This window comes from Panthera onca, chromosome C2 (genome assembly GCF_046562875.1).
Source record: "Panthera onca isolate mPanOnc1 chromosome C2, mPanOnc1 haplotype 2, whole genome shotgun sequence".
Taxonomy (NCBI): Eukaryota; Metazoa; Chordata; class Mammalia; order Carnivora; family Felidae; genus Panthera; species Panthera onca.
Window position 1 is genome coordinate 113,006,842 of NC_138347.1, and position 19,010 is coordinate 113,025,851.

Here is a 19,010-nt window from a genome sequence, read left to right on the forward strand (position 1 = left end):
GTCCATAAAGCTAATCCTATGTAAATAAGGACAACTCTTTCACCCCTTGCTAATAGCTGCACACTCAAAATGTGTCTTCTCTCCTTAGAATGGGCAGCCGCATCCATGTCTATCCAAATGGATCCTTGTTTATTGGCTCAATAACAGAAAAAGATGGCGGTGACTACTTGTGTGTGGCCAGAAACAAAATGGGAGATGATCTGATACTGATGCATGTGAGCCTACGACTGAAACCCGCTAAAATTTATCACAAGCAACATTTTAAAAAGCAGGTATTTCATGGGAAAGATTTCCAAGTTGATTGTGAGGCTTCTGGCTCACCAGTGCCTGAGATATCTTGGAGTTTGCCTGATGGAACGATGATAAACAATGCAATGCAAGCCGATGACAGTGGCCTCAGGACCAAGAGGTATACCCTTTTTGACAATGGAACCTTATACTTCAACAAAGTTGGGATAGCAGAGGAAGGAGATTATACTTGCTATGCCCAGAACACTCTAGGGAAGGATGAAATGAAGGTCCACCTAACGGTCATAACAGCTGCCCCACGGATCAGGCAGGGTTACAAGACTAACATGCGAATCAAGGCTGGAGACACGGCGGTCCTTGACTGTGAGGTCGTTGGTGAACCCAAACCAAAAGTATTTTGGTTGCTGCCTTCCCATGATATGATTTCATTCTCTAAGGACCGATACACATTTCATGCCAACGCGTCTCTGTCCATCAACAAAGTGAAGCTACTCGATTCTGGAGAGTATGTGTGTGTGGCCCGAAATCCCAGTGGGGATGACACCAAAATGTACAAACTGGATGTCGTCTCCAAACCTCCATTAATCAATGGTCTGTATACAAACAAAACAGTTATTAAAGCCACAGCTGTGAGGCATTCCAAAAAACACTTTGACTGCAGAGCCGAAGGAACACCATTGCCTCAGATCATGTGGATCATGCCGGACAATATTTTCCTCACAGCCCCATACTATGGAAGCAGAATCACAGTCCATAAAAACGGAACCTTGGAAATTAGGAATGTGAGGCTTTCAGATTCAGCAGATTTTATCTGTGTGGCTCGGAATGAAGGAGGAGAGAGCATGCTGGTGGTACAGTTAGAAGTATTAGAAATGCTAAGAAGACCAACATTCAGAAATCCATATAATGAAAAAATAGTTGCCCAGCTTGGCAAGTCCACAGCATTGAATTGCTCTGTGGATGGTAACCCACCACCTGAAATAATCTGGATTTTACCAAATGGCACAAGATTTCCCAATGAACCTCGAATTTCTCAGTATCTGATAGCAAGCAATGGCTCTTTTATCATTTCTAAAACAACTCGAGATGATGCAGGAAAATATCGGTGTGCAGCAAGAAATCAAGTTGGCTATATTGAAAAATTAATTGTATTAGAAATTGGCCAGAAGCCAGTCATTCTTACTTATGCACTGGGAACAGTTTACTGTTTCAGTGGAAACTCTCTGTCCCTGCACTGTGTGTCTGATGGAAGCCCTAAGCCAAATATCAAGTGGACTACACCAAGCGGTTATATAATAGATGGGCCTCAAATTAATGGAAAATTCATACTGCATGAAAATGGCACCTTAGTCATCAAAGACGCAACAGCTTACGACAGAGGAAACTATATTTGTAAGGCTCAAAATAGTGTTGGCCACGCCCTGATTACTGTTCCGGTAATGGTTGTAGCCTACCCACCCCGAATTACAAATCGCCCACCCAGGAGCATTCTCACAAGGACAGGAGCTGCCCTTCAGCTCCTCTGTGTGGCCCTGGGAGTCCCCAAGCCAGAAATCACATGGGAGATGCCTGACCACTCCTTGCTCTCAATGGCAAATAAAGGGAGGACTCGTGGAATTGAGCCTTTTCACCCCCGAGGTACCCTCATCATTCAGAATCCCCAAACCTCAGATTCTGGGATATACAAATGCACAGCAAGGAATCCACTGGGTAGTGATTATGCAACAACTTATATTCAGGTAATCTGAAATGAAATAAAATTGAACAGAGTCAACACCTGGACAGAGTTTATTTTTTGGAAGAAGTTTAATCAAAGGCAGCCATAGGCATGTAAATGAATTTGAGTACATTTACAATATTAAATTCATAATGGACATGCAAAAAAAAAAAGACTTGTAAATAAATGCAGTATGACGGATAGTGATTTTGTTAATTGATCTCCAAACAAACTTTTAACTTAAGGCACTTTTATTTTGCCAACAAATAACAATGAACATTAAGGTAAAACTGTCCACCATAAAATAACAAATGGCTAACGTATCTGAATTCTTCATTCAAGAATGGACTTTTTCTCTTACTACCAGCTGCCTAGTGTCCACCTTCTATCAATGTTACAAGCATGGCACTAAGAAGAGACAATGGAAAAGATTAAATTTGCAGTCTTGATGTAAATTTATCATTTTGATGTGTGGATGTTTTGTGGCTGGTTTAGAAATATTTTAGTAAAACCTAGAGAAAATAAGCACTGTTTTTATTATGATTATTGTGTACACTGAAATTTTTCATTGATGGGGAATACAAAAATGTTTTAATAACTGCATTTAAAATAAAGGCAGCCTAACGTTTCCACAAGTAAAAAGCAACTTAACACCCACACTTCATAAAATGTGAAAAGGGGTTGATTACCTCTTTACTGAGATAAACTAATTAAAAAGCCTTCAAAAATACAACAAAACTTCTTTATCACTTCAAAATCTAACTCAGGCATCCTTGGTTTGGAACTCTTTATAAGGAAAATATTCTGAGGAGGAACCATTGCTTTAAGGAGCAAGTTATTTCATTAAGTGATAATCCTTTAGGGGAAAGGAAAATGGAAAAATCTCGATCTAAGACATAAATACATATAATGAAGTTTCATTGTACTTAAAATTTGATCAAACCTACATTGAATGTTGCTTTTTTGTAATTCAATGTGAATTGATTTGGGGGAACATGATTCATCTTTTTTTAATTCTAGAGGCTGGGATTTTCCAGCGTAATTTATTTTAAGTGGGGAAAAAAAGGATATGCCATAGGTCTTGCTCAGATACCTCAGCACACAAAACCAAGAACTATGTTAGCCCCTGCTGATTGTGTTTTCATCACACCAACTTTCAGCTGGCCCCATATAAGAGGGGGCCTGATTGCTACTAGCTCTGATGTTGGTACCCTGTGGCCACAGGAGGTCAAACATACTCATTCTCCCCATGACCTCCTCTACTTCGGGGTCAAGAGGAGTAAATAAAACGACAAATGTAAGCTATTAGGAATGAGAGTATGGTGTAAACAGGTATATTTAAGGGATTCTTATGGCCAATTTCAAAGTCTTATTTTTACAAGGCCTGGGGGGGGGGGCGGGCGGGGGGAGGGTCCTCCATCTTATCCTAAGATAATTTCCTATCTTACAAAGCAAAACCACCAGGTTCTGGCAAAGGATACGGCTTTCCCTTGTGATTTTAATGCAAATTAATGCATTTGCTAAAAAAAAACAGAAACCCCTTAGGATATAGGATTAAGTGGAAGGAAATATGCTAAGACTAGATTAAAAATTCCAGTTGCTCTCTTTATAATGCACAGGGGTAAACCAGGTTTTTCCTCAACCTTCTATAGAATCTGAATTACACCATAACTTAGCTTTGTCACCTGAAAAGAAAAGGACGCAACAAGAAAAAAGGTATACCCCACAGCTTTCATGTGCAAAATGATTATTAATAAATTAATTTCACTAACTTATGCAAACCATAAAGTGCATACAAATGCTATGCAATTATAACACTCATTCTTGAAACAATATTACTGCTGTTTGCGATACTGAACTATAAAAATATATGGTTCAAACTGAAAATTGGCATTTTAAATACCAATAATTCTTGAAAAGAAAATCAGGACGGAACATGACTCACTCACTAGGCACAACATTCACATTTCGGTTGTTTTGCCAAGGCAATTATTATATGGATATATTACTTTGAAGAAAAATAACTTCATGAAATCTAAGTATGATTCTCAAGAGGAAAAAAAAAAAAACCACAAAACCCCCAAAACCTGATATACAAAACCAGTTGAAATGTAAAGATCTGTCTTCCGAAAGCAGATAGAATATGTTAATTTAGTGAAAAGAATGGTCTTTAATGTTTTGGCAAAGTCTTTTCCAGCCCAGAGTAAACATGAAATGAGCAGGCTGGAGTGAATTATTTCACAGTGTACAAAGCAGTTCACATGGGTGCTGCCACAGCAAAGTAAGCGGACATGTATTTGAGGTCGTTTGCATGAGTCAAACTTTGCAATGAGTAACTCACCTAGGAAGATATAAATTATTTATATAATGATCTGCAAAAGAAACGCTCTAAAGTTGTTCTAGCTACGTTTTAAAAAAGTAGTTCTACGTGGTTTGCTCATTATAGACAAGTCTATTCACAGTATGCTCAACTACATTACATGTAAAATCATATGGCAAAGGAAAATGAATTAACACAAAACATGGGAAAATATCCCCCACATGTTTTAAAATGCCCTGCAATTTTCACATTCAAAATTTTATGCATCTAAATCTAAAAAAATATTATATGGAATACTCTTAAGTTACACAAACTGATAATAATTTACTGTATTTTTTACTCTAATAGGAGCAAATTACCACATACTTGAACAAAGTTAAAATAGTTACTATTTCTTTATAATAAATTTGATGTATAATTTACTTGTGCTTTTTGCACCAATTTATAAATACAGTATATGCAATACACAACCAAGACTGACACCAACATTAATAGTTAAATTCAAAATAGCAAATACTTACCATACAAAATAAACAGCAAATACACCTTTATGAAAACCAGAGCCTTCTGGACTTGGGGGCCAGATTCTCTGGAAACCACATCAAGTTTGAGCGCTGTGGAATCTCAGGCCAGCGGCAAGACTGTTCTCAAGATGGCATAAGGTTCAGGAGAACCAAGTGTCCTTTTTGCCAAATCTGGCAATAAATAATGGGAACAATTCCACTGTGGCTTGTTCGGGCCTTTAGAATTTTACATGTTGTACCTTCACAAAGACTCTGGTCAATGATCTTGTAACTGAAAACAAACTCGAGTACAGCTACTTCTAACAGGCTTCCACAGATCTTAGGGTGGCTCTCACAGAAGCCTGGGTTTAAGTTCTTGATCTAAGAAATTTAAGTACTAAGCAACAATCTGTTTCAGCACCTTTTGACCACAACAAAAGCAAAGAAAAATCCTACATAAATAAGAACGAAGTTTATAAAGTGCTTATGAAATTACAAACATTTCAAATTAGAGCAATGCAAATAGATGTCCATTTCACCATCACAGGTGAATGTAGAATAAATGGATTACTCTCCTGTCAAGATTGGACATGCCTTTCAAATCAGTAGTTTGGTCCAGCAGTTTGGGGAAAAAACAAAACAAAACAAACTACAAAAAAACCCTTCATCATTAATGAATACATGAATATTTTAAATCCACCATAATTCATTCTAGGAGATTCAAAAAAAAAAAAAAAGCACCAATTTCAAAAGATCTGCTACCAAGCTCTTCCTTGAATAGGCCTGCAGGATCCACATTTTTATACCTACTTTAAAGTTGAAAGTAACAAAAAAAACCCAAACCACACCTCCTCCTTTTCTCTTTGTTTAAATGCCTCTACATGAAATGTAGCACAAAATATAGAAAAACTTCAAAGAAAGAAAAGAACATAGGGACATTTCTAAAGATGACTGATGCATTAAATTTGATTTTCTATTTTTCAGTGCAAACATAAAACTTTAGGTCTTGTCCTCTTCCAGATTCAGAAGTGTGATGGATGCCCATAGGGAGTCACTCCTTGCTGTGGCTGGTTACCTAATGAGAAAAATAAATTCAAATAAAATTGCGGATGCAAAATTATACCACCGACAGATGCTACCCTCCTGTCACTGTTCTCAGTACCAGCTTCAAGAACAGGGGAACAGACTGGCCAGGGAGTGCACGCTAGCCCAGAGACCTGAACGGTAAGGTCTAAATATGGCAACTGAATTCATTCCACACAGACATCTGCTCTACATCAGAGTCCTCCGCCTGCCAGCACAAAGCCTTGGGACACTAGCTGGCCCATCTAAAGTCTCTGTCTCTGAACTAAGAAACAACTCAGTACTAACATATGGAAGGACTCTAAGTATTGTAAAATGTTGAAAGTTCCCAAAACTTTAACACTGACATTATAGTGAGAGAAAAGTGGTGTGAAATGGGAAAATCTTCTGCAAATCACCGTAAGATACATAAAAGAGAAGTGTACAAGAGTGTATACATGTGTGAGAGTGGTTGTGTGTGTCGACTCAAGTCTGTGCCTATGCATATGTGTACATGTATGCATGCACACACACACACACATAGAAAAAGTAAAGAATAGCAGGGACAAAGTCTCCTACAGAGACTTAGAAACAGCTACTGCTGGGGTGCCTGGGTGGCTCGGTCAGTTAAGCATACGACTTTTGATTTCAGCCCAGATCTTGATCTCCTTGTTTGTGAGTTTGAGCCCTGCATCAGGCTCTGCACTGATGGTGCTGAGTCTGCTTGGGATTTCCTCTCCAACCCCCCCCCACCACCCCTTCTCTGCCCCTTCAACCTCCTTCTCTCCCAAATTAAATGAAAGAAAAGAAAAGGAAAGGAAAAAGAAAGGAAAAGAAAAGAAAAGAAAAGAAAAGAAAAGAAAAGAAAAGAAAAGAAAGGAAAGGAAAGGAAAAGAAAAAGAAGGAAGGGAAGGGAAGGGAAGGGGAGAAACAGCTACTGCTTCCATAACTCTGGTGGGACTATTCAAATCCAAAGGCACCATTCACGAGTGAGGATCAAAAGGAGCCATCTGGAGTTGTACAGTGTAGAGTTGAATGATGTGTCAGCAAAGTGGCCATTATTCCAAAGTGGCCATTATTCAACCAAGGAGGCTGGCATAACTGCTAATATGAGGGAGCAGAGTGTGTTGTGGTTAAGAGGTAGGCTCTGGAAGGAGACCATCTGAATTCAAGTCCCAGTTCTGCCCCTTACTTTTAGCTGAGTAACTTGGGCCAATGAGTCCAACTCCCTCCTCTAGAATATAGGGATAGTAATACCTAAACTCACAGGGTGGTTTCTAAGGAATTAAGTGAATTAATATATGTGAAGTCACAACGCCTGGGGCCAAAACAAGTGTTCCGTAAATGATGGGTTAAAACGAAAATGAGACCTGCATTTCATGAGTTCTGGGAAACAGGAAATAGAGGTAGATATGCTCCCAAAATAGGTGATACTGCATAAAAACCATAGGTACTTATTTCTAAAGAGAAGGAAAAAAAACCCTAAAATATAAGCATGTTGTCTCTGTGCTAAAATTTTACTCTCTCTTTAGCCAAGTGAAAGTAGGAACTCTCGAATAAAACAATAAAATTTTAACCTCACATTTGTTTAATAAACCACACCTATGACACAGTAGTTGGAAAAGAAGATGGATTTAAACGATTTAACAAATTAAATGAGGCTAAAAAAGGCAAATATTTTTAAAGGGAAAAAAAGCAAGGTATATAAAAGGGGTACTCCCTCCACCAGGAAATCAACACGGACAGCAGCCAGGCAGAAAGTTAAGACGAAAACCAAGTTGCTCCTCAGTCACAAACTGACCCTCCTCCTGACAATATCCTCCCGGAGTCACACAGCTGCCTTTAGGACTAGCTGGTCTCTAATCTGTCTTGAAAAGGACACAAACTGAGACCCAGAACAAACTGCCAGTCCCGACAGAGCTGGCCCCGGAATTTAGACTTAACTTCTGGGCCAATATTCTTTGCATCACAGGGGTCTGGCTCCCATTTCTAAAAATATTTCCCATCCTGTGATGGCAACACATGGGTGATTCAATTCATGGGCGCACACTGCCGACATCTAGGTGAGGTGTGGTGAAATGAGTTGTTGGAACTGCTGTAGAGAGGCAGCACAATTAAACAAACAAAATTCACACCAGCAAGGCAGGCAGGGATTTCTCTGCCCTGTTATCAGGAAGGACAGGATGGTGCAGTGGCAAGAAGAGTCACAGTCTCAGTGCTGGCGCTCCTCCAGGTCAGACTTTGGGGGGCCACAGCACCTCCTTCATCAGCACACTTGAGGGCATCAGCCAAGTTCTTCTCCGAACCTTCCGGCTTGATAAAAAAGGGTACCTGCAGTTCTGCACGGGTTTCCCAAATGCAAAGAAGCATTTCTGGGTTCAGATGGAAGCAAGAGAAAACATCTCTGAACTCGAAAAAAGATCGGGGCTTTTCCAGGGCAGGGGGGAAGCATTTGAACCAGATGGAACCCCAACAAAACAACAACCAGCCTGGACTAAAATGAAAATGAAAACGGTACCGAAGGAAGACAGTGCAGATTTTGCAGAGCCACCAACTTGTGTTTTGCCTGCTTGTTTTTAATCTCCAGGGAGCCATCTGTTCTGTGATGCAGGGGTACTTACTAGAAAGCTGCTTCTGGAGCTGCCGCACCAGGGCGGCCGTCTGTTGCTGCTGCTGGGTCTGCTGCAAGCCTTGCCTGGGAAACTGTAATTGCAACAGAAGATAGGAGAGAAATCAGCCTGTGGCACCTGTCACAGATGAGAACAGAGACTCACTCCCGGGGCCAATCTGTAACATACCTTTCACGCTTTGAAGATCAAAGTGCCATGTCCAGTGGGCATATACTACTTTTCATCTACACCCTGATGTACACCTGGAGAACATCTCAAGTGCCAATCCATTCAAGATCCCACTCTCCAGCTGGTTACCAAGCATTTATTTGAAGAGGCTTGATGAAGGAGTGGCCCAGGGGTGGCCCAAGAGGTCAAATGTCCTTGTTATCTTACCCTTCACCAGTTGGCCAGTTACTATTATGATATTATAAACCATTTTCATTGGCAACATGAAAGTTCCCAGGCTGGAGGATTTGTTCAAGCACCACAGGCCTTGCCTTGCACAGATAGAGACAAGGATCTGGTGAGACAGCAGTGCCCTCCATCCAGGATTCACTGGGGACTATGTCCTCCCATGGGATGCAGGATGAAGGGCAGGCAGTGTTACTATTTTCCTTGATACAAAGTGGGAAAAACAGCACCTTGCCAATTTTTTTCTATTGCCCAAAACGAGAGGGAAAAATAAAACAAAACTCCACCTTTCATTCCTGTGGAAATGTTAGTAAACTAAAAAGTGGTTACTATTCTATTCAGTGGTTTCTAGGTTTATTTGGAAATATTACCGTATTTAACAAAACCTAATATGCTACTATGTACTGAGAAATATTCTAGACATCGTAGGTATACATTAGCCCATTTAAGCCTAATGAGGTACTACCTATCCTCAATCACTTATCCAAAGTCCTTGCATTTATGATTTACTATGACACATCCGTAATAGACAGACTAAGCAAGGCCCAGGACAGTACTACATAAATCACTCAATATCCGCAGCAAAACACACAACTAGTCCTATCAGGCAGGATAAATGAAAAGAGATCCTGTCTGGTTAGGTCAGCATTTACAACCAAATGGGTTCAGGTCAGTTTTTGCTGTTCCATGAGTCATAAATAAAATATCCGTTTCCATTTCAAAGTAAAATATCAGGCGTCTGGGTGGCTCATTTGGTTAAGTGCCCCACTCTTGATTTTGGCTCAGGTCATGATCTCATGGTTCGTCAGTTTAAGCCATACATCGGGCTCTGCACTGACAGCATGGAGCCTGCTTGGGATTCTCTCCCTCCCTCTCTCTCTGCCCCTCCCCCAACTCATAAGCAAACATTCTCATAAAATACATAAACTTTAAAAATAAAATTTCAAAAGTTTGAATTTTAGAAATGAATATAAAGGACTGTGAACCTTTACTGCTACTATTCTCATTTAGAGATGAGGAAATTGAGGCTCCAAGGTGTTCAGCCACTCACCCATGTTTCCTGTCAGAATTGGGGCAGGGATTCAGACAAAGCTTTCTGGATTCAGAACTTGTTATTTTAACCACGATCCAGTGCTATCTTTAATTGGGAATACTAGCTTCCAAATATTAATTTACTTGGAAATAATCACAGATTCTAAATGGTGGGCTGCAAAGGTGTCTAATCTTAACTTCTTCTTTGATTAACTAACATATTGAGGTACATAGTACATAAATATTTAACATTTATTCATTCAAAAGATGCTTAGCTGTCTTCTTTCATGTTCATTTAAAGTCTGTTCCAGGACCCCCCGGGTGGCTCAGTCAGTTGAGCCTCTGACTTTGGCTCAGGTCACGATCTCATGGTTTGTGAGTGTGAGCCCCACAACGGGCTTACTGACATCAGCGTGGAGCCCGCTTTGGATCCTCTGTCCTCCTCTCTCCCTGCCCCTATCCTGCTCATGCTCTCCCTCTCTCAAAAATAAACAAACACTTAAAAAAATAATAAAATCGGGCACCTGGGTGGCTGAGTAGGTTGAACGTCTGACTTCAGCTCAGGTCAGGATCTCGCAGTTCGTGAGATCAAGACCCGCGTCGGGCTCTGTGCTGACAGCTTAGAGCCTGGAGCCTGTTTCAGATTCGGTGTCTCCCTCTCTCTGCCCCTTCCCTGTTCATGCTCTCTGTCTCTTAAAAATGAATAAACGTTAAAAAACGTTTTAAAAAAAATAATAAAATCTACTCCAAATAGAGTAATTCCTAGAATGAACCATGGTAGTCCATCTTCTCAGAATCTTTATTTTGAGGAGCCTAGGCAGGAACTAATACTTAGGAAGCCTGTGTGCAGTGTGCATGGGTGTGTGAGTACACATGCACACGTATAGGAAGATAACAGGTGTTCTGCTGGGTGGCCTGAAGAGATAATTATTCTCCAGGGAACCCCATGACTATTGGGGGTACCTGCAAAGTCAAATCCATTTTCATAATAATACTAAGGCATTATTTGTTTTTGCTCTCTTTGTCTCAGGAGTGTATAATGCAGTTTTCCAGAAGCTATATAATGTGTGATATTGCAACAAACAGTATGTTTTCCATTTATCCAGACATTTAAATAGAATTCAAAAATGTAAACAATGTCATTCTACTCACTTTATATTTTGAAAAATACTCATATTTTTATTATTCATTCATTATTCATAAAAGTGTTATTTCTGGTTAATATGTAATGAGAATTTTAGAATATATTACCAAATGTTAGTAATATTTCTATTTTAATTTCTAATACAACAAATATTAACAGACACATAAAAGCTCTTTGGGTCCACAGTCATTTTTGAATGAGAAGGGGTTCCAAGGCCAAAAACTTTGAGACCAGCTTCCTCAGGCCCCCAGAAGGAAGTGGTGGGACAGGTCTCCAATCCAAAGTGCCTTCAGTTGTAGTGTTTTCCTACATACTTCTCTCAAGGCCACTCTGATACTAATTTTTTTTTAATTTTATTTTTTAACGTTTATTTATTTTTGAGACAGGGAGAGACAGAGCATCAACAGGGGAGGGTCAGAGAGAGGGAGACACAGAATCTGAAACAGGCTCCAGGCTCTGAGCTGTCAGCACAGAGCCTGACGTGGGGCTCGAACTCACAGACCGTGAGATCATGACCTGATCTTTCCTTCATTGCTATGGCATTCAACAAACAAGTCAACAAACAGCCGCTTAACCGACTGAGCCACCCAGGCACCCCTCTGATACTAATTTTAATTTGCTTTCATCTGTTTGTGAATGTCAGCAGGCAAGACTTACAATTTCCCTGGGCCCTGGAGCACTTTCCACCAGGGAAAGAGAAAGTGCCACCGGTTCCCACAGAAACCTAACTGGTGAGTGTTTCAAATCAATTCACCGACCTTCTGCAAAAAACTGGCTGAAGAATGTCAAGCCATCGGGAAATTTGAAGAGTCACCCTAGTAGGCTCTTCCCCTTTCTTCCTGAATTAGAGTTTCTGGGGCAAAAGTGCTAGATATTTGCATTTGCAAATCGTTCCCCTAAGTGGTCTGATGCTTGGCTAGATTTCAGAACCATCCCTGAAGTAGGAACTGGAACTTTTTAGGACACACATCAACGTGGATCAGTTGAGGTTTCCTAGGGGTTCTAAAAATCACAGTCTGTGTACGTTTAAATCCTTTCCTGCTTAAATCTGATAAATAAAGAGGAAAGATTTTTCTAGACCCTATCCGTACAGGTGATGATCATGGTTTTGTTCACCTCTGTGCCTCTGCAGATGTTAATCCCTCCTCTAGAAACCCTTCTTTCCCCCTTCATCCTACCCTATGTGCTCCTAAAAATCTGCTTGTCCTTCAAAGATCAGCTCAAGTGCTCACCTACTCCCTTGGGAATTTGAAGAGCGAATCACTGCTCATGTATCCCTAGTACTGTGGAGATGCCTTTATTATCATATGTGGTGTCATGTGACAGTCGCTTCTCTCCCTAGTTTTCTGGATTTTGCTCTTCTTGGGGGCAGCGTGCTCTTGCTGCAACCACAAGACAAAGCACAGAGCTCAACAATGTCGGTCAGGTATAGCCAACTAACCAACAGGACATAACTACTCTCCACTAAACACATTCTCTGATGAACTCAAAAAAAAAAAATTTTACCATTTTATTATGATGTATTCTGACTAATCCCTAAATCCCTATTTTGACAACACATGCTTATTCAAGAGTGTTTAATATTCCTGCTCAATCATTACTAAGGCACAGTACATATCTAAGTAGCAATTTCCACTTAAATAATTATCATTGAATCATTTTTGTGTCAGAAAAGCTGGCTTCTTTGGGCGTGTCTTTGCAGCAGCAGACACCGACTGGTCGTAAGGAGCAGCAGGGCTGAAGAAAGAGTGCTGGGCCTTTCTACCCCCCCACAGCTGGTTTAGACACCGTATCTTCTGAACGGGTAATAAGTAGGTGGGGCTTTTTTTTCCTTCATTGCTACGGCATTCAACAAACAAGTCAACAACAGTTAACCAAATCCAGGCACATTTTTGGGTCCTAGGAACACCAAAGAGAGTAAAACACGGTTCCTGACTCCTGAGAGCTACGTCCTAAAACCTGTGACCACACTATCAGTGAGCAAAAGACAAGGCAACATTTGCACCAAGGCAACATTTACTTGAAACCTGCACGGCCAACTGAGAGAGTCCAGTTTTAGGGTACTCTGATGAATGGAACACAACCTTTCATCAGTACCAGTTCCAGCACCAGTGCCCACGGCACCATGAGGGCCCCTCCACTGAGTGCCTGGCCAGAAGTACATGTGCTCCCATATTGCCATTTGCAAGGTGGCACATTCAGAAAGGACCAGCAGCAACAGATTTCAGACTACCAGGCATGGGACTTATTTGCAGTTTAGCTACTAACTTGCATGCAGCCATTTTTTAAAAATCTGTATATAGTTTTTAGTGGGGAAAAAAATATATATATATATATCTGTCCTATTACCAGAAATCTCTCACATGTCTTCCCTATCCTTCATCTGGAAACTACTCCTCCTTTCCCTTCAAAAAGGAAAAAAAAAAAAAAAACACAACACGAAAAAAAAATTCATGCAGAGGAAGGTAACATAGCTCAATAAATTTCTCTGACCTACTTTTTTCCATTTGAAAAGGAAAATAGTATCTGGCTAATTTAAAATTCTAGAGGCATCTGGCTCAATGTCTCTGAATGGAGCATATGAATTTTTTGAAGACTGTATGACAATTTCACACATGATGTTTGGCTACAAAATAATGCAGTTAAGTACTGCTGCCATTATCAAATTTTCATAAGGCATTATATTCAATTCGATACTGACACAAAGATCAATCAGTTTAAATAAAGCCAATTTTTTAAAGCTTTGTATTAGCATGTTTTCCAGGCCACCCAACTAGGACACTCTGAGTTTAAGATGAAAAGAAATGACACGGCAGGATGATGCAAAGTTCACTTTCTTAAAAGCTAAAAGCAGTTTTAAAGAAAAGATCACAGCCTGTTAACATAGTCCATCAAGAGTTAATTTAATCGTCATGACTCAAAAGCTTACTGAAGCTATTTTTCAAGTCAAGAACGATAATTTAGGTCAAAACCAGAGAGGCCAAATATAATCTTCCAGCGAGGGTGCTCAGCCTTTCTTTCCAGGTGCTCTTCCCTCAGCAAACACAAGTCAGCCAAAGACTTGAGCAAGCGGGTTACAATACAGGCATGGATACTAAGCTGACACCGCATTTAATCCGTAAGCACAGGCCTTTCTAACACTTCCTCTTTTCACAGAAAAGCTGTTTCCAAATGATGCTTTTTGAAAAAGTACCAATTTCTGTTCTAAGTCAGTTTTGACTCCTAGGGTCACTTTTTATAGCAGTGACCAACTTGCCTATGTGGGTGTTAACAATCACTGTGCCACACGTCCCAGCAGCTGCTGTCAACCAGGGGGTAGTCAGAGAGCAGTCAAAAACTCCTACGGCCTTCCTAGGTCTGCCGCACTCAACCTCCTGCCCATCAAGGCTTCCCAAGCTTCTCATCCTCTTCCTGACCTCTGTGATGGGCTGAATTACGCTGTCTTGAAAGCTTTGCTGGCACCGTAACCCTCAGGACCTTACTTGGAGATGGGGTCTTTGTAGAGGGTAATCAAGCTAAAATGAGATCATTAGGATAGGACCTGATCCAATGTGACTGGTGTCCTTATAAAGAAGGGAAATTTGGACATAAACGCACACAGTGAGAGCGTCATGAGAGGACGAAGGTAGAGATCATGTCTGTTTCGATGACCAAGGAATGCCAAAGACCATCAGCAAACCACCAAAAGCCAGGGGGAGACTCCTGGAGCGGATTTCTCCCTCATGGCCCACAGAAGGAACCACCTCTGCGGACACCCTGATCTTGGACTCCCAGCCTCCGGAACTAGGAGGTAACACACTTCTGTTGGTTAAGCCCCCCAGTGTGTGGTGCTTTGTTTCACGAGCCCTAGCCAACAAACACAGCTCCACCAGTACTTCTGCTTCTGCCATACAGTGCCATTGCTCAACGGCTTCCTGGGATTCTAAGCTGTCTGGGGGCAGGGAGCATGCTACGTACTTCCTTACTGCGCTTATGACCTCTGGCCCAGAGCCGGCCTCTTCTGTCCACAACGACTAAGCACTAGCTGAACGGACCCGTGAATGTCACCAGATAGCAGTAGGACAAGTCATTGAGAGGATGGTGGCTGGGCTACCGGTACCACTTCTCCCCTGTGACTGCATGAATCAGAACTCTGAATGAGTCAGAGCTGGCTTCTCGTCAACAGCCAGCTTACTGCTCAGTCTCCAGCAAAGAAACAATATAAAATTTTAAGAAATACAACTTTTTTTCTTAATACTGTTAAGGCTTTGTGCTACTGCTGTTCTGAAGATATGTAATTAGAGGTAACTTTCTTCCTATGCTTCTACTTTCCTTCATTATAAGAAAACCAAAAAGAAAAAAAAATATATATCAAAACACCCCTAGCAGCATTATTTTGGAAATTGGAAACAATATCAGTGTTCGGCAGTTAAGTGGGGTGTTAAGCAAATAATAGCAGAAGAATATAGCTGACTTCACAGCAATATAAAATTACAAACATGCAGACTATGTTAATAAACTTAAAAGTATATATATGGAAGCCAAATGAAAGTACACTGAAAAAAAGAACTAATTACAACAATGTAAAACTCTAAGTTCGTTGACATCCCTTTAAAACTTCTAATCCTGAAATCTGTCACTCTAAGTGGTATTCAAAATTTCCTAGCCTATCCTGACTTATGACATATACAATAGTTCTGCATATGTACAAATAATTGCTGTCTAGATTAGAATATAGTGCTCTAAACATAAGACCCTGTGCTTCCAAGAGAACTTTTAAAGAAGACTTCAGGTAGAAAGAAAAGAAAGAAAAGAAAGAAAAGAAAGAAAAGAAAGAAAGAAAAGAAAGAAAGAAAGAAAGAAAGAAAGAAAGAAAGAAAGAAAGAAAGAAAAGAAAAGAAAGAAAGAAAAAGGCTGAAAAAGCTTGCTGTGAATTACACTATCCATGAAGACTGTTTTTTGTTTCTCTGGAATTACTTTACTAGAACACAGTGGGGAAATATCATGGGCCACGTTTTGACTACTCTGCTCAATCCTTAGGATGTATTTATTTTCAGCTAGTGAGTGAAATATAATCCACTACATGAAAAACTTCAATACTGTCTCCTTAGAGGTTGAAACTGAATAAATGTGATATGTATTCTTTACACATAATAAATATATTAAATATTTATGAGACTTCTAGATGAGTAGAAAAGATATTAAATTCCCTTGTATTAGATATGCTTTATTTCTACTGGAACATGGGGATAGAGTCTCTTCTCAACTCTGTAAAAGCTGATCCTCTGCTTTAAATTATAATTAGGAAGTTTAAAGACAATTTCCAACCAGCCCTATAAATTTAACTTTGTGATAGAATCAAATTTTTTTTTTTTTACCCTACCCAAAATAATCATTACATTTCAGGCACTTGATATCAATATCCATCTGTGTTTATATAACACAATTCTCTAAGAATAAAAACATTTTATGCATTTAATTTTACATATTTCCTACATGCTACATTATAAACCAACTAAAATAGTGTTTAATAAGAGGGGGATGAAAGGCCAAAAAGAAAGGGTAATAAAGATGTTGTTATCTGCTTAGTTGCAGGTGTCCATCCAACTCAAGTTTTTCAAAATTATGAACTATTTTATAAGGACACGTGACCACAAATTAAAGTCAACATTTCTGACAAGTAAAACAGTCTTAGGATGACAGTTGTGTATCTGTGTGATTCAATATATGGATTTTAAATATGTGGAAAAAGTACATAGTTTAAATATTAATACATTTAAATATGTAGACTTAATATCAGATTTTATTAAAATCTTAATTTTAATATTAATAAAAAATTTATTATATTTGTGAGCCACATATATGTGACTATGTCATGTATGTTTATTTACATATAGGAATTAAATGTTAAAAGCAGGTAAAAAGGTGCACTATCCTCCTGTGACATATTCAAAAGTAACTGAAGCAGTTCTACACTTAATGTTTGCTCCTCTGGTATACTAGGTACTATGCAATCAGTTTCTTATTAGCAATGGCTAGCCAAAGAAGTTATAATTCTTAAATTAATGGGTTCCTTATAATTGTCAATTAAGTGTTCACTTATGAATTTGCATGAAATCTCTGAAAATTTCTATTAGAGTTAACTTCCCCAGTTCTTTTCGGAAGCTTCTGTTGTTCACATGGGCATTATGGCATAAGAAGTCTTTGTTTTAAATGAGAAAGAAAGAAAGGTTAAAAATTTGCCAGGTCAACATCAAATATCCCAAATGCTCAACAGGATATAATTTGCAGATGTTATCATTTATTTCTTCGTGTTCTGTCAAAATATCACTGGAATGTTTTGTTGTATTTAGAAACAAAAGAGTGGGGCTACTTTAAGCTTTTTTACTGCCTGATATAGTAAGATACCTGGTAGAAAGTGAATTTTTATAGTGGCAAATGTAATCTAATGGATGCCCTATGTAACTGTGGAATACTGGGTGAAGGGGGCAAGAAGTTAAACTTTCCCCAGTGGCTGTAGATTTTAAAATCAAAGCATCAAATGTTAGGCTTCACAGTTAAACAATTTTATAAAGTTTATTTTTTTGAGAAAGATAGAGAATGGGGGAAGGACAAAAGAAGAGAGGGAGACAGAGAATCCCAAGCAGGCTCCACGCTGTCAGTGCAGAGCCCGATGAAGGGCTCAAATTCATGAACTGCGAGATCATGACCTGAGCTGAAACCAAGAGTCAGATGCTTAACAGACTGAGCCACCCAGGAGCCCCTAGGCTTCATATTTAAAACACAACTTAGGGAGGGGTGTTTGGGTGGCTCAGTCAGTGGAGTGTCCAACTCTTGGTTTCAGCTCTGGTCATGATCTTGTGGGTTGTGAGATTGAGCCCTATGTCAAGATCTGGGCTGACAGTGCAGGGCCTTCTTGGGATTCTCTCTCCGTCCCTCCCCAACTCACTCGTGGGTGCTCTCTCTCAAAATAAATAAATAACCATTAAAAAAACAAAACAAAATATAACTTATAGAAACACAGAAAGACATATAGGGAAGAAGAGAAAGCTCTTCCTTAAATAGAATACAAACAGCTACATGCAGAAAAAACAAGAGTTATTAGCAAATCACCACTTTCGACTACCACAGTAAAATTTGACCAAGGTGAGGATAATTTAACAAATGCTGACATTAGTGGATAAAGGTCTGTGAGTAAAAGAACAATGAGACTGTATCAAGCTATCCCCGTAAATTATTTTTAACTACAGAAGAAAAATCAATTACCTTGTAGTGGAGATATCTATCATAGCACCTAAACACAAAGATTAAAGTAATTGCACCAGTACTGTGTATCCTAATGTGACACCTGAGAAAGATACAGCACCACCTCTGTGATACTCCTGCCAGAAGTGCATGATCTGAATCTAATCATGAGAAAGTATCAGACAAATCAAAACCTGAGTTACACTCTACAAATTCTACGCACCTCAAAATGTCACTGTCACGGAAACAAAACAGAAACTGCAAAGACAAAAGGGGGCTGCAGAATCGATCCAGATTAAAGTAAAAAGTAAAAAGTAAAAAGTAAAAAGACATGAAAAAGTAAAAAGTAAAAAGACATGAAAGTATGATCCTAGACCAGGAAAAAAAACAAAAACGAAACAAACAAACAAAAAAACTGGAGTAAAGAATATTATCGGTGCAAATGGCACAATTTGCAAAAGATGTATAGATCGTAGCATTGTATTGATGTTAAATTACCTGATTTCACTAACTGCACCAAGTTTTTGTAAGAGAATATCTTGTTCCTAAAAGACCACAATGAAGTACTCAGAGTAAAGAAGCACAAGCCTGCAACTTACTCATGTGTACAGATCATGTGTGTGTATGTGTACGTGTGTATAGAAAGAATACAGAAAATGTGGCAAAATATTAATAATTAGTGAATCTGGGAAGAGGATATATGGTAATTCTTTGTATTATCCTTTAATTCTTCTGT

General features: G+C 39.4%; 2 protein-coding genes across 17 annotated transcripts in view; one reads left to right on the plus strand and one right to left on the minus strand.

Annotated features, from left to right (window-relative positions):
* Nucleotides 1-2,139, plus strand: part of IGSF10 (immunoglobulin superfamily member 10) — a 75,731-nt gene extending 73,592 nt beyond the window's left edge. For both annotated transcript variants that reach the window (XM_060638951.3, XM_060638953.3), the window contains one exon: nt 89-2,139. In XM_060638951.3, coding sequence (XP_060494934.3) covers nt 89-1,997 — 1,909 coding nt within the window. In that variant the 3' untranslated portion in view covers nt 1,998-2,139. The remainder of the gene's footprint in view (nt 1-88) is intronic.
* A 3,107-nt stretch (nt 2,140-5,246) lies between these two features.
* MED12L (mediator complex subunit 12L) overlaps nt 5,247-19,010 on the minus strand; it is a 333,571-nt gene continuing 319,807 nt past the window's right edge. For all 15 annotated transcript variants that reach the window (XM_060638969.3, XM_060638970.3, XM_060638955.3 and 12 more), the window contains 2 exons: nt 8,473-8,554; nt 5,247-5,864 (listed from right to left, as the gene is read on the minus strand). In XM_060638969.3, coding sequence (XP_060494952.1) covers nt 5,864; nt 8,473-8,554 — 83 coding nt within the window. In that variant the 3' untranslated portion in view covers nt 5,247-5,863. The remainder of the gene's footprint in view (nt 5,865-8,472; nt 8,555-19,010) is intronic.